General features: G+C 49.8%; 1 protein-coding gene across 1 annotated transcript; it reads right to left on the reverse strand.

Moving 5' to 3' along the window:
• Positions 1-1,261: 1,261 nt before the first annotated feature.
• Positions 1,262-5,967, reverse strand: LOC144101402 (uncharacterized). The gene is made up of 3 exons (XM_077634552.1): positions 5,812-5,967; positions 4,101-4,898; positions 1,262-1,457 (listed from the first exon to the last, which is right to left on the reverse strand). The coding sequence occupies exons 1-2, from the start codon at positions 5,821-5,823 to the stop codon at positions 4,104-4,106; spliced, it is 807 nt and encodes a 268-aa protein (XP_077490678.1). The 5' UTR covers positions 5,824-5,967; the 3' UTR covers positions 1,262-1,457; positions 4,101-4,103.
• Positions 5,968-13,957: the final 7,990 nt, after the last annotated feature.

A 13,957-nucleotide genomic window follows, 5' to 3' on the forward strand; every position in this document is an offset into this window, starting at 1 on the left:
TTAAAGTAAATTCGATGTTGTGCGTCGCACTCTCGTTGCAACTTTGCATTGCGAAAACCGTGTGCCCAAGCATTCGGCTTCCGAAGCGTGTTTTGGTCAGAGCGAACCCTCTGTCCGCATCCGTTTTCACGCAGTACGTCTCACTCTCGAAAGGCAGCTGCACCGTCGCAAGAGTCCACCGCACACACAATGCACGCTGTATTGCCCGACCACCCGACTTCACAATGCGCGAAGGTTGCTCGCTCACTGTTTGTCGAGACGTCGTCCTCCGCTTCTCACGCAACGTGCTTTGTGGATTTCACCGCTCACGACAGCAACATTTGTTTTCTCGCACGCAACCGTTGTAGTCCTAGTGACCCTCTGACCGGCGGACGGCTGGCCAACGACTTTCTCATGGCCTCACGCTCGGCTTCGCATAACGGGAGCGTTCGCTCACGAACGCATATTCCGTCAAATGATCGCAAAAGTCGGGTGTATTTCACGCTTCGACGATCGCGACATCGCTCAATCGGCGCCTCAGTCGTGACCAGGGCAGGTGGCAAAGAACGTGTATACAGTTCGCTGAAACTTTCTTCCGAGCTGTGCGCGTGTCACGATATCCGAAGCAATTAGAGCCTATTGCATGTCCGCCGTTTCGGCAACCTCTCCCCTCTCCAACTAGATAGTACCAAGTGACATAGTTTCGAAGAACACGCCAACAACATTTAGTCGACGTTGATCACCGACCAGGCTCGTTTGTACTGCCCTCTCTGCGAGCATTTAGAGCATGCGACTGAGGGTCATAGTACCACGTGACATAGTTTCGAAAGCACAACGTTTAGTCGACATTCAGCTCACATAAGCCGCGTAAGTACTGCTCTTGATGCGAGCATTTAGAGACTGCGTCCTTGGGCCATAGTGCCACAAGAACACGCAAGCAACATGTATTCGACGCTCGGCTCCCATCAGCCAAGTACAGTCTCCGTCAAAAGCATACAGCCCAAGGGGTTTGCTTCTAAGTTGCTTAGCGGGACCCCTAGCACATCAAACAGTCCAAACTCGGAGGATTGAGGACGCAAAGCCGTTCCTCTTTCGAGAGATTACGGTCACTGAGGATGCATAACGAGACACGCAGCTGGTTTCACATGCAAAACCCTTGATCTGTATACTTTTGACGGGGAGGTGGCGTACATACGGCATTTGATCCGAGAATTTAGACCATGCGGCTGCGGGATTGCTCTCGCATTTCACATTGCGGTCAGGTGGAAAGTAAACTACGTGATTGGGGTCTTTTGTGCGTTTATTTTCAACGAGAGAAGCTTTGGTGGCCCACGTCAGCCGAGCCAGAAAATAAATACAGAGGAGAAGCGCGAAAGCTTGTCTCAGTGGTGAGTCTCGTCCGATGCGCTGATGCTTGGCGGAAGCCCGAGAAGTCTGCGAGCTCTGTGACGTCCCTGTCACGGTGTGGTCACGGTGAGCTGTCAAAGATAACAGGAAAAACAAAACAAAATTAGAGCACCCCATGTCGGTTATAGCGGTCCGCGTTAGTGATAGCAAGCGTCCGTTTCTATCTCAAGACAAATCTCTGCAGAGAGACGGCCCTCCCTTACAAAAATGATCTATAGACAGTCTATAGACTTCTTACAGCCTCTTATTTCTTCTTAAATATATTTATTTTTGTCTATTCATAGTCTATATACTGTCTATAGAGAAACGTCTACTAAAAGTGTACGGCCACAAATCTTTAGACTGTCTATAGACAGTCTATAGGATTTGTACTGCCTATAGACTGTTCTCTATGGTTTGTCTATGGAGAGTCTATAGACTCAATAGACAGAAGTCTATGGACTACCTAAAGAAATTTTTGTAAGGGCTCTATCACTTTTCAAACCGGATTACCTTAAGTTGTTTTGTTTCTTTAAGCAAATTTTTCAGTTGCTGAATTAATGCTCGAATGGATCCATAGTCAACTAAAGTCAACTTGCACTACAAATGTGGTTTCAAGTAGATCTGGAAAGGTCCGCGGACAACGTGAGAAGTGCACGTATAGGAAGGGAGAAACTGAAAAATGTGGTGTATGGTTGTATAGATGAGCACAAGACTTCAGTTGTGCGGGCACAAGAATGGTGCTGAAGGCTCAGCAGTAGCAGAGAAGGGGGAATTTTACCACAACAGGTGTCCCAGTGGTACAGCAGGTGCAGCTGTACTACTTCACGTGTCAGAATATACATGTATACTGCGGGAGCAGAGAGAAATTGTAGGTGCTCTAAGTTCGGAAATACCTCGATACTACTATTTGGATGAGCACGTCACGGTTAATGTAAAGGTTCTCGTAGTCCGTGCAATTATCAAGTGGGAAACACGGGACATGGAGCAAGCTTAACTAGGCGAGCCTGCTTGTTCGTCTTTCATGCGCTCAGAGTCAAAATGCACTACTTCTTTCCAGCGGCATCCCTGGCATACGTGGGGCGTTGCATAGAATTCTCCCTACAGCTACTAAGAATGGCATACCGTTTTAAGCTTTAAAAAAAACGCAGCGATTCCACTTCAAAATCATTCTATAATGCTCATTTTCTGGGGGGTGAGCGGGGGTGAGGTGAAGCCCAGTTGCCGTTGTCCTTCTAATGAGCCACACGACAATGTGAAGAATATGAATAGATAGAGTAAGAGGGAACGTATTGTCTTATTTCGCCTACATTGCTTAGCTGCCGGTCATAGGCAAGTGGGCACCTGACAAATTTCTGCCGCTCTTTTTGCTGCGTGCGCCTTTCGACTAGCAAAAATATACACTCAATGGCGCGTGCACTAAAGGTAACTTCCTCTCCCTTTCCATTTTGTTTTTTGACGAACAACGTCGCAGCAGACATAAATCAGGTTTCTGTGTGGAATGGTATTCCATGCAAATACAGCCTTGTTTTCAAGTTGTTGTCTTTATGCGGTTTCGATTGAAGCTGCCAATTCGGTCATTTATTGCCTTTTGCCGTGTTCTGCCTGGTGGCTTTATTATTTCACCTGTCGGTTGCAATGCATAGAATTGTGCTCACTAAGTACTGACTAATCGTTTCCTGATACGTGCACTAAATATAATTGCATTTATTTCTAACGAGCTCCATCATCATCATCAACATCATCAGCCTGGCTACGCCCACTCCAGTCTAAAGACCTCTCTCATATCTATCCAAATAACCCTTCCTTGTGCAAGCTTCGCCCACCCTATTCCCGCAAAACTTAATCTCATCCGCCCACCTAACCTTCTGCCGCCCCCTGCTACGTTTGCCTTCTGTTGGAATCCACTCCGTTACCCTTAAGGACCAGCGGTTATCTTGCCTCCACAGCGCATGCCTTGCCCAAGCCCATTTCTTCGTCTTGATTTGGACTAGGACGTCATTAACCCGCATTTGTCCCCTCACCCACGAACGCCAAATGGGTATTTAAATACGCATTTTTGAAAGACTCCTTTTGCGCACGTCCAGTCAATAGTCATTGATAAAGGAGGGTTAAAGAGACAAATTGGCCGTATTAACCGCGCTTACGGTTGTTCTTTTGAGGCTCGCATTAATATGCTGTCGAATGCGTTTGTTCTTTGCAGTTTTTATGTTAAGCCACACAACCTTGCCTTTTCTTACGCCATTTCTCTTATGCCACCTTCCGTATACGTGTCTTCAACTTTGAGCGTGATGTTGCACAAGATTAGAGCTACTTGGTGCGAATGTCTCTCAAACATAATGCTCGAATTTTAAAAACACAGAGGCCGCATTCTTTTGTTTATAATCATGTGAAATATTTAACCCAAGGACGCCCGCATTCATGATTTTTTCCTTGTTGATAGTCGACAAATCAAACTAAACTGCAGTGATTACAGGCCATTGGAACGCATCACTATAGGTGATCGTTATCTTTGCTTAAAAATCAAGTTCATAACTTCAAAACTGCGCGCAACAAAGAATTGCAAGGAGTGAATTCTCGCCAGACAAACGCAAGTCCTGGACGTCAAACTTTATGGAGCTTTGAGCAGTGAAGCTCACGCAGCGATCCCCACGGCCAAATGAACACAGCTAGGCGTGAAGTGATCGCTGCTATCATGGAGCAAGCGCTCTTGCAAACGTCAAGACTGTGCTCACCTCTTATTTCTTGTAGTACTTCGACGCGTAGTGGCCGTACACTGGCGCAGCGTAGCCGAGCCCGTATCCGGCGCCGTATCCGAGGCCGTATCCGGCACCGTAGCCTCCGTAGCCTCCATAGCCGACGGTCTTGGCCACGGCCGGAACGGCGACGGCGCCTCCGTAGTGGGCGGCGACAGGTGCGGCGTAGGCTGCAACAGGTGCAGCGACCACCGTCTTGGCTACAGCTGGCACAGCGTAGCGGGCAACGGCGGGAGCGACGGCGACAGCTCCGTATCCGCCATAACCACCGAGTCCGTATCCTCCGTAGCCACCGTGACCATATCCGCCATAGCCTCCGAGACCGTATCCGCCATAGCCGTATCCGGAGAGACCATAGCCGACAGCGGCCGGAGCAGCGTAGGTGGCCACAGCTGGAGCGACGGAAACGGTCTTGGCCACAGCGGGCGCGGCGTAAGTGGCAACAGCAGCAGGTGCGGCGTATCCGCCGTATCCTCCGTAGCCGCCGTATCCGCCATATCCTCCATAGCCGTATCCGCCGTAATGTCCGCCTACGGCAGGTGCGGCGAAAGTGGTGGAGACAGTCTTGGTTACGGCAGGGGCTGCGTACGCAGCGACGGGAGCGGAATAGGTGGCACCGTAGGCGAGGGTCTTGGCGACGGGAGCGGCTACGCCGTATCCGTAGCCAACGGCAGGAGCGGCGTAGGTGGCGCCATAGGCGACGGGCGCCGCGGCGTAGCCAGCGCCGTAGCCGCCAGCGAAGGCCGAAGCGACGAGGCTGAAGAGGGCTGCTGCAATCTGAACCAGAAAGGCCATTTCGAAGACGGTTTACTTAAGCAGTACAATGTTACGCAGAAAGGCACGAAGTTAGTCCCATTATACACGGGCTCTAAAGACAGAACTATAAGGACTGTTAGGTCTCAGCCCATGGAAAACTGACCTTAAGCTGTGGTGCGACATAAACGCAGCATTCATTTTTTATGGCTCCAGGAGGGATACTTGCTGTGAAACAGCGTTCGGTTCGTTTTTCAGTCAGATCTAGACTTGACGAGATGATTTTGTAAGGTCATGTGTAAAGGTATCATAAAGGTAACTCCAAAGAAGACTTTACAAATGTGACTCTTAACTATGGTTCGACAAAGCCCTTGATGGCGTTCATTTGGCTGGCGACATTTTGCCGCGAAGTTTCTCTCAATCCTCTAACCATTTTAAGAACGAAGCATCGGTTGACCACAGCCAAGATCCCCGCTGACAACCCCATTTGAAGGCTTATAAAGATATTCAGCTGTGGGACAATGGTTTTCTAACTTCCCTGAAATACTACTATCCGGACGCATGAGAAAGCCTGAATGCGTGATATACCCGGCTACACTTAGGATACTCTCATAAGTCCGGCTACACATACCCACGTTACAATTGGTCACAGCTCGAAAAGACAGCAAGAACGCCAGAACGGATAAACATAGTGTAACATCCCCCGGCTACTCTGGGGATATTCTGATATGTCCGGCTACACATACCCACGTTAGAATTGGTCACAGCTCGAAAAAGACAGCAGGAACGCCAGAACGAATAAACGCAGCACTTGTGTTCGGGCTGTGCTTTTCGAGCTGTGATCAACTTTAATATGAACAAGCGACTCGCGAGCCTCTACCCTTGTAAACTGCATACATCCAGAAAATCCAGGCACTCCCGGAAAGCGGATACTTACGACGTTCTGCATGTTTCCTGGCGGGAAGTGGAGGGCTCTTTCGCTGAGTATCTCACGAGTACGGAACCACAGACTTGCTCTTAGCACGAACCGTTCACGACTTCTCGCTTGCTCCGGCGCTGGCGTCCAGCTTTATATATGCGTCTCCACTGATCCACTTGCAGCCGCGGAGACAATGGGGGAGAAGGAATTTTGACGGCTCTAACGGACAAGCCGTTAGAAAAGCCGTCAGCGGAAAGGGAGCGTTGTCCCTTCCCTTTCCGCTCGGAGGGCCCCCCATCTGCAGGGTCCGGCCATTCCCTTCCTTCTTATTTTCTTTGCTTCCTGTGCTGGCCGCACTGCCGCCAAGAACTGCTCCCCTCTTCCGCCGCATGCTCACAACCTGAGAGGAGGTGACTCATCGTTTAGCAACTTCAAGCAACAAAAACTCCAAGCAACGCCGCGGCGGCCCACGGACCAGAAGGGCCGCAGCGGTGGCGTGAGGACAAGCGACAGCAAAAGCCACGGAACCCTTCCCTCGCTTTCCGCGGCTTTTGGGCCGCCGCAGAGGCAAAGGAGAACGGCCTGGGCGTGTCTGTAACCCCTCCCTGTCGAACTCTCCGTCGTCCCACACCTTCCTCGCGCATACCTTGACCGTCGGCGGCGAGACACACGAGAGGAGGGAGGTGTGCCTTTCGACTCGGCTACAATCGACTCCCGTCGGCTGTGCTCCTCGTGAGTAGGAGAGAATGGGAAGGACGCGGGATAAACAAAACGCAGCCGTCGGCGTGCCCGCCGCATAGGACCGACGTGACGTCACGAAGCACGAACGACGCCCATCGCCAAACAAACGCCGTTATCGGAAGTCAAAGGAGCCGCGAGATGGGGGAGAAAACGTTCAGCACAAAGAGGCAAGGGGTGACTCCATAGGCAGCAAAGAAGGCCTGCGAGCTGGCCACGCATTCACGAATGTGTTGTTGTGCGTCTGTGTGTGCGTTGTGAGCACGCCCTTTCAGGAGTCGGGCAGCCGAGCGCGGCTCTTTGTGAGGACCCGCCCTCTCCCGTCTCGGAACGTGTTTCAAGGACCCGCGTTGCTAATTAACTGGAATTAGCGGTAGCCGGCCGCTCCGCGTGCATCTGCGTTGCACGCTGCCCGCTTCCTGCCTGGCCGGCCCCGGCCTCTGAGGAAGAGCCCCCCCTCCCCTCCTTTTCAGTGAATGACTGGTCCTCCGTACGGGCGTTACCATTGGGCGAACCGCTTGCAGGACTCCCAGCGCTCACAATGGAAAGGCAATTTATCTTTCTGTTGTTTTGGAGATCTCTCTGTCTCTGTGCTGAGATTCAAGGCTTCCGACGCGTATACCCGATCGCCGCACACGGTGCAAATAATCCGACCGGCCGGGCGGAGGTAGAATACAACGCTCCCGCCGGTCACGTCCTGGACTTCTTGCCAACGTTCGGGCATAGAGCTCGCGGCCCGGCCAACAACGTGTGCAGTATACGTGATGCCATTGTATTCAAAGTTTTTGCCTTCGCATTACGAATGTAAGGCAAGTCGTAAGAAGGGCCCCTGTTGATGAGCGGCAGGTAGGGGGCAGGAAAGGGGAGGCGATAATGAAACGGCGGAGTTTCAGGACACCGGCGCCCTCTCCAAGGGCGCTCTCACTGATTGTTTCGGTCGGCCGCGATGTTTACGATCACTTTATCCGGGTAATCGCCGCCGTCTCGAGGTGCACTCTCTCCCCGACTGTGCGCTCTTTTTCTGCGCACTACCCGTCGTTTCCTTATATCCGGAAGAAGAAAGTGAGGTCGTGCTGCCGCTGGTGCCAGAGACCCATTTCGATGGCCTTTTCGCCCGTATTGTAGGGTATTAGGGTCCATCGCAAGAATTCTGTGCAGTGCTGTGGAAGCTACGGCCTATGGGTGTAATAAGAGAAGCGAATAATATCACGCCACTATATGCAATCCTGTGCTTCTGTGTAATAGAAGCCAGCGATTGCTGTCATGTCGGCGCAGCATATCAATTCTCTATCAATGTCGCGAGATATATAAGGTGCCAATTTTATTTAATATCATATATTTCACTGTTCCTGCCGTTACTGTTGCTGTTTAAAATACTTGCCCTCCTCCTTCCCAATGTTACCGTATACACTCAACCTAAAATGATCGATGGTTCGACGCAGACTGTGCGCGGCCGCTGCCGCTGAGATCGAGGGTATTAGCTATTCACGACAACCTTTAGTGCAAAGAGTTTCACACCAAAATTAACATTCCTTTAGCATAGCTCAATCAATAAAATTTCTAACTTTGGAGGTGCGCACATCATTTATTGCTCGTTGCTTCTTACTGCTTTGTATTCGGTACCCAAAGCATGCATTCGGATCGAGAACGAATGCGAATGAATTTCCCAAACTCCCTCGACAGCAAACAACATTCTAACCTAATTATGTTAAATGTTGCCGTGTAGCAGCGGAATAATGAAATTAGATCGTAATACCATTCGATTCGAATAACATTAAATTTTCCATTGAGCAGACAAGGGAAGGGAAAAGAGGGGCTTATGACATTCCTGGTCTGCTCAATAGCTAACGAGAACCTCAATTCTGGCAGTCTTGATTCCATAGGTAGCATTAGAAGGTTCTCGCACAGATGTCGCCCTCACTGTTGGACCACGTTCCTACGTGGCACTCGCGGTGATACAGGACGTGCTACGTCCGCCGCTATGGACGAGGGTTGCGGTGGTGAACACTGTCAAGGCCCGGTTACACTACACAAAAACCCTCCAGAAAGCAGGAGATGGGACAGCCGTCGCCGTAGTTCATTTGACGCGAATTTCGGGGGTTGTGGGTTCGGATCTCACCGGCTGCACGTGATTGTTTTACTTCTCTTTTATAATCAGTTATCTTTAAAATAATTACCCTTATTAATCTCCCACTGATGAACACTACAAATTAAAAAAAACCTATGCTCCTTCATTGCGGTGACAGTTGGTGTCCGTCATTACATTTGCCAGTGTGGCGGGTATTAGTGTGGGTCAGACTTTAGAGGTAAACCACCTTGACAAAGCTCTACTTCACGACAGAATCGGCTGCGGGCGCAAGACACGGTGCACAAGTTTATACTAGAGAGCTCCGTCTGTGCAGGCTCGGTTCTGAGGCTAGCCCAACAAGTCTAATGAAAATCGGTCTTCGGTGAAGGTAATTGACGCAGTAACTGTCTCACATATCTCGGCGGACACTCTAACCGCGCCGTAAGGGAAGGGATAAAGGTGGGACTGAGAGAAGAAAGGAAGAAAGAGGTGCCGTAGTTGAGGGCTCCGGAATAATTTCGACCACCTGCGGATCTTTAACGTGCACTGACATCGCACAGCACACGGGCGTCTTTTGCGTTTAATAATAATAATAATAATAATAATAATAATAATAATTGGCTTTGGCGGAAGGGAAATGGTGCAGTATCTGTCTCATATATCGTTGGACACCTGAATCGCGCCGTAAGGGAAGGGATAAGGAGGGAGTGAAAGAAGAAAGGAAGAAAGAGGTGCCGTAGTGGAGGGCTTCGGAATACTTTCGACCACCTGGGGATCTTTAACGTGCACTGACATCGCAGAGCACACGGGCGCCTTAGCGTTTTTCCTCCATAAAAACGCAGCCGCCGCGGGATCGGGTTCGAACCCGGGTACTCCGGATCAGTAGTCGAGCGCCCTAACCACTGAGCCACCGCGGCGGGTCCTTTTGCGTTTCGCCTCCATCGAAAAGCGGCCGCCGCGGGCGTGTTCGCACCCGGGTACTCCGGCTCAGTATACGAGCTTCTTAACCACTGAACCATCGCGGCTTGTCTACCGAAGCGCAAGCGACGTTGCCCTGGACAGCTCTGCACTCGCTGCAGTGCACCGTATTAGTCGGACGTACGAAACGAACGCTGCGGAAGCGCAGTCGTGGCCGGTCCGCGTAGAGAAGGGGGAAAGGAATTTATGGCTTCTTGATGCGGTATTGGATTCACGATCGTGCAGCCCCGGCGCAGTTTCGAGCGCGCGTGTCATTAGGGCCCCGCGGAGACCCTCGCGCTCCCAGCGTCGTCGTCGCCCCGTATCACCCCCCGGCGTGGGCCGCTATGTATGTAGGCTAACTGTCCAGACGTCGAAGGTGCTCCGTTCCCCGCCGAAGGACGGTTTCGTCGCCTCGGGAGCCCCTGGGGTACCGTCTTTTCCGTTGTATTAGCAGTTGCCGTAAGAGGCCGAGTCACAACAAGAAAACCACTGGAAGATGGGGTTACGAGGAGGGTAATTTCAAAGGAGATCTTTTGAAATTACCCTCCTCGTAACCTCATCTTCCACTCCAATCATTTCAATGTTTTTTTAAACAGCATAGAAAGCACTGAACGTAGACTACTCAGCAGGGACCTGACACTGGCCTTTTGGCCTTTGGGTCCAAAATGGGCATAAAAGGAGGGTCTGGCGCTGCAAAATACGCCCTTTTGCTTTTCGTTGCATAGAGCGAGAGATACCCCGGGGAAGACATACCCAGCAATCCTGGACAACCGCATTTTTGAACGGGAAATTGTTTGTGAACGTAATTTTTTTGTATAATGTTAGATTTCACTATAACAATCAACACATCTGCGCATCACCCGACGGCAGTCTTTATTTTTTTTTATATTAGCGTTTTTGCTATTCTTAACAAAGCGTTCTCCATTTAGTTTTCCATTGGATTCTTAACTGTCCGATGCGACCGATGGAAACACTTCATAAAAATTTTGCTACATATCAGGAGAATGCAACACTACCTTCAATATTACCTCAAAAATTATCTTACAATTTTTTTTAATTTTCGAACATTTTTATCGAAACTGCTGAACATGAAAGGTAAACGTTCCAATTGCAAGCAACATTCGCAGCGCAGAGCGCATTGGTGTTTGCATAAAAATTATCAAATATTGCAACAGTAGACACATGTTGCTGCACGGAGCCGCTTAGTACGCTCGATTTCCCCATAACGGCGATAAAGGGTGCAACTAGTCGTTACAGAGTTTTAGCATAACTGGAGGGGCGACGCGGGGGGGGGGGGGGGGGGGTCAAGGTAGGGACACTGCGAGTGCGAAGCCGGTAATCCGTTAGGCGTATACTATAGTACTTTTCCGCTATGATAAAACTCTCTTATTTTGAGACGCACCAGTTGAGGAGTCAAAATCGTATGATCACACCTATGGTGTGCACTATGGTGTGCACGGTTCCGTGTGAGCATCACTGCTGCTGACATAGCTTAGGATGCTAGACTACAGACGGTAACACGGAAGACATGCGTCTTGAGTTGGAAAGCGCTCTGAATGCGACAAGTAAGCGCATCGATTTGGTGCCCCGCACGTTGTAGCACGCGCACCGGACAATCCGATTACGTTTGCGAGCTCTATGTTTGGGCTTCCCTGTGTGGCATTACTCCACAGAGAAGCCGGCAGGGCGAGCCTGCCTGCAGCAAACGAGAAAGCGATTACGTGAAGGTATGTCACGCAAAGCAGGCGTCCATTGTCTCTGGCCGCCTCGCTCAGAGTGTGGTCGGGCATTGTCAAACAAAGGGGAGCTCTATGAACTCCTTGAGTGTGGCGCTTAAACAGAAAGCGGGAGGCTTTTCCAAAAGCCGTTGAGCCGCGTATACAGGGCCGTGAGATATCGCTTGGGGTTCGTGTCGACATTGGGTGGCCTTTCTTTGCGTATTGCAGTGTGAGCTTTGTGTGGACTGGCTTGCGTATGACTGCGTGTGTTGGTCCCTCTGTTGTCTCCTTAAGGTTTCCTGCGGGGAAGCCCTTGAGAGCTGTGCACGACTTTGTTGGACGCAGGCTTATCTGTAGTCCTTGCCGAAACGGCGTGGCTTAAGCTTCAGCCTTCCGCTTACGTTTCACTCACGTGCCTCGGTTAATTCATACCTCAGGTGTGAGCTCCGTTGCTCAGTAAACGCTATGGTACTTAGAAAATTTCCCTAACGAAGACGCCCTTCAGTTGTTGCAAGCAGTTTACGCGCTGTTTAGGAGCAGTTGCTCTAGCCCATTGGTGTTTCAAACTTGTGTCTATGCGATCTTTTTTTTAGTATATGTTCGTTTATTCGCGAGTTTATCTGATTATTAAGTTGAAATCTTTGTTTGTGATATGGATGGTTACTTGTGTTAACGATCTCTTAGATAGGCTATTGGTTTCAGTTCCTTTTCCGAGTTGATCTGCATTCAATGAGCAATGTGTTACCAAGTTTACAATCCCTGCAAATTCTATCAAAGAAATGGAATTGTGACGTATTAGGTGTACATATGCGGTGGGGCATGCAAATAGGAGCTGCGAGGCTGAAAGACTGAGGTGAGAAAATTTGGTTGGAAAACTTTCTGGGATTTATTGGCCTCGGCTTCCCTACCAGATACCATATAATTAGTCCGCCTGGAAATGGCTATATTGCCGCGAATCTATGTAGTGTTTGTTTGTTCATTTTTCAATGCTGCTGGCACGCCGCTTTATTGCTTTGTGATGCAAGACGTGACCAGTATTATTTCGATTGATCGCATCTAGGTGGAGCCGATTCTACGTTGTACCAGAACGTTGTATTAACTTTGCAAGCATATCTCGAAAGTTCTCTATCAGCGTTAAATTGAGCACGGCCGAGAGCGGCGGGAATTCTGTTCGACGACCGCCGAACACGCTTGTTGCTTTCACCGCCGCCGAGTCATTCAGTCCATTTTTGGCGCAGGCCATCCCCAATAAACAGTTTTCTTTTAGAAGAACTTTTGACTGTCTTCCTTCGCTGCTTCGACTGCCGTCACCACTACGTGACAATATGTACAAAACAGCAACGGCAATAGGTTAGCCCGGGTTCGAACCCGACCGCGGCGGCTGCGTTTTTATGGAGGAAAAACGCTAAGGCGGCCGTGTGCTGTGCGATGTCAGTGCACGTTAAAGATCCCCAGATGGTCGAAATTATTCCGGAGCCCTCCACTACGGCATCTCTCCCTTCCTTTCTTCTTTCACTCCCTCCTTTACCCTTCCCTTACGGCGCGGTTCAGGTGTCCAACGATATATGAGACAGATACTGCGCCATTTCCTTTCCCCCCAAAACCAATTATTATTATTATTATTATTATTATTATTATTATTATTATTATTATTATTATTATTATTATTATTATTATTATTATTATTATTAGGTTAGCTCCAGTCAGTAACTCCCTCATGACATCTTCAACGAGGGAGACTATTCGATCAGTAATGTACCGAAATTCACGGGACTCTGCGGGCCCGTTGAATTCTACCTCCTTGGCCGACAGATTCTCACGCTCGCTTTGAGCTTTCTCCGTCGACTGTCTCCCCCGCTGCGGCAAGAGAAACACTGTCCTGTATTGCGAACCGTTCGCTTTCTTCCACGATAACGAAGTGAAGTATCACATTTTGTTTGCAAACGAACCGCCCCGGCCTTCCGCTCTTATCTCTCTGCCGTATTCGCCCCCCCCCCCCCACCCCCCTCCAACAGGCGTCTCCTGGGTTCCCTCTTTACTTCGACTTTAGGCGATGCCCGTACGCCACTCGAGCTTCGGCAGAATACGGGCGCATAGGGTTACCTGTCTATTTCCTTATGCAACCCTTTGATGGATCTCTTTGTTCGACTGACCCCCTCTCTCTCTCTCTCTCTCTCTCTCTCTCTCTCAGAGAGACGTACGTCTTGTTGCAGGGGTCTGCTGGCCTAAATTTTTCTGCGGCTGTCTTTTGTTTTATTTTTTTTTCTTTTCCGCACCGGTGGGAAACCAGAGACGAGGAAAACGCCCGGTCGTCGGTGGTGAACCGCTCCCATATGGTAAGAAGCGAGACAGAAAAATGCAGGAATAGAAAGCGAAGGAAGTTCTTGCACGTTTCCTTCGTTGCGGTTACTGCTACTGAAGCAAGAGGTATGCGCACCGCATCGCTGGGTTATAGTCAGCGAGCGGTTCCTTAATCTGAAGTAGACGCCGCGCTGAGCGCCGTCGTGAGCGCCCCAGCACCTACGCAAATTCCTGAAGATTTCATTGCAGAATGTGAAGAGAGTTTCCTAAGTATGAGGATTGAGAAGCATTTGTTTCTATTTAGTTCCTCAGCAGCGTCGTTGGAATGTGCGGGTGCCTTTCTTTACTTTTGTTTTAAGCACTGCTCGTCTATTGACGT

Source organism: Amblyomma americanum, chromosome 8, assembly GCF_052857255.1.
Source record: "Amblyomma americanum isolate KBUSLIRL-KWMA chromosome 8, ASM5285725v1, whole genome shotgun sequence".
NCBI lineage: Eukaryota > Metazoa > Arthropoda > Arachnida > Ixodida > Ixodidae > Amblyomma > Amblyomma americanum.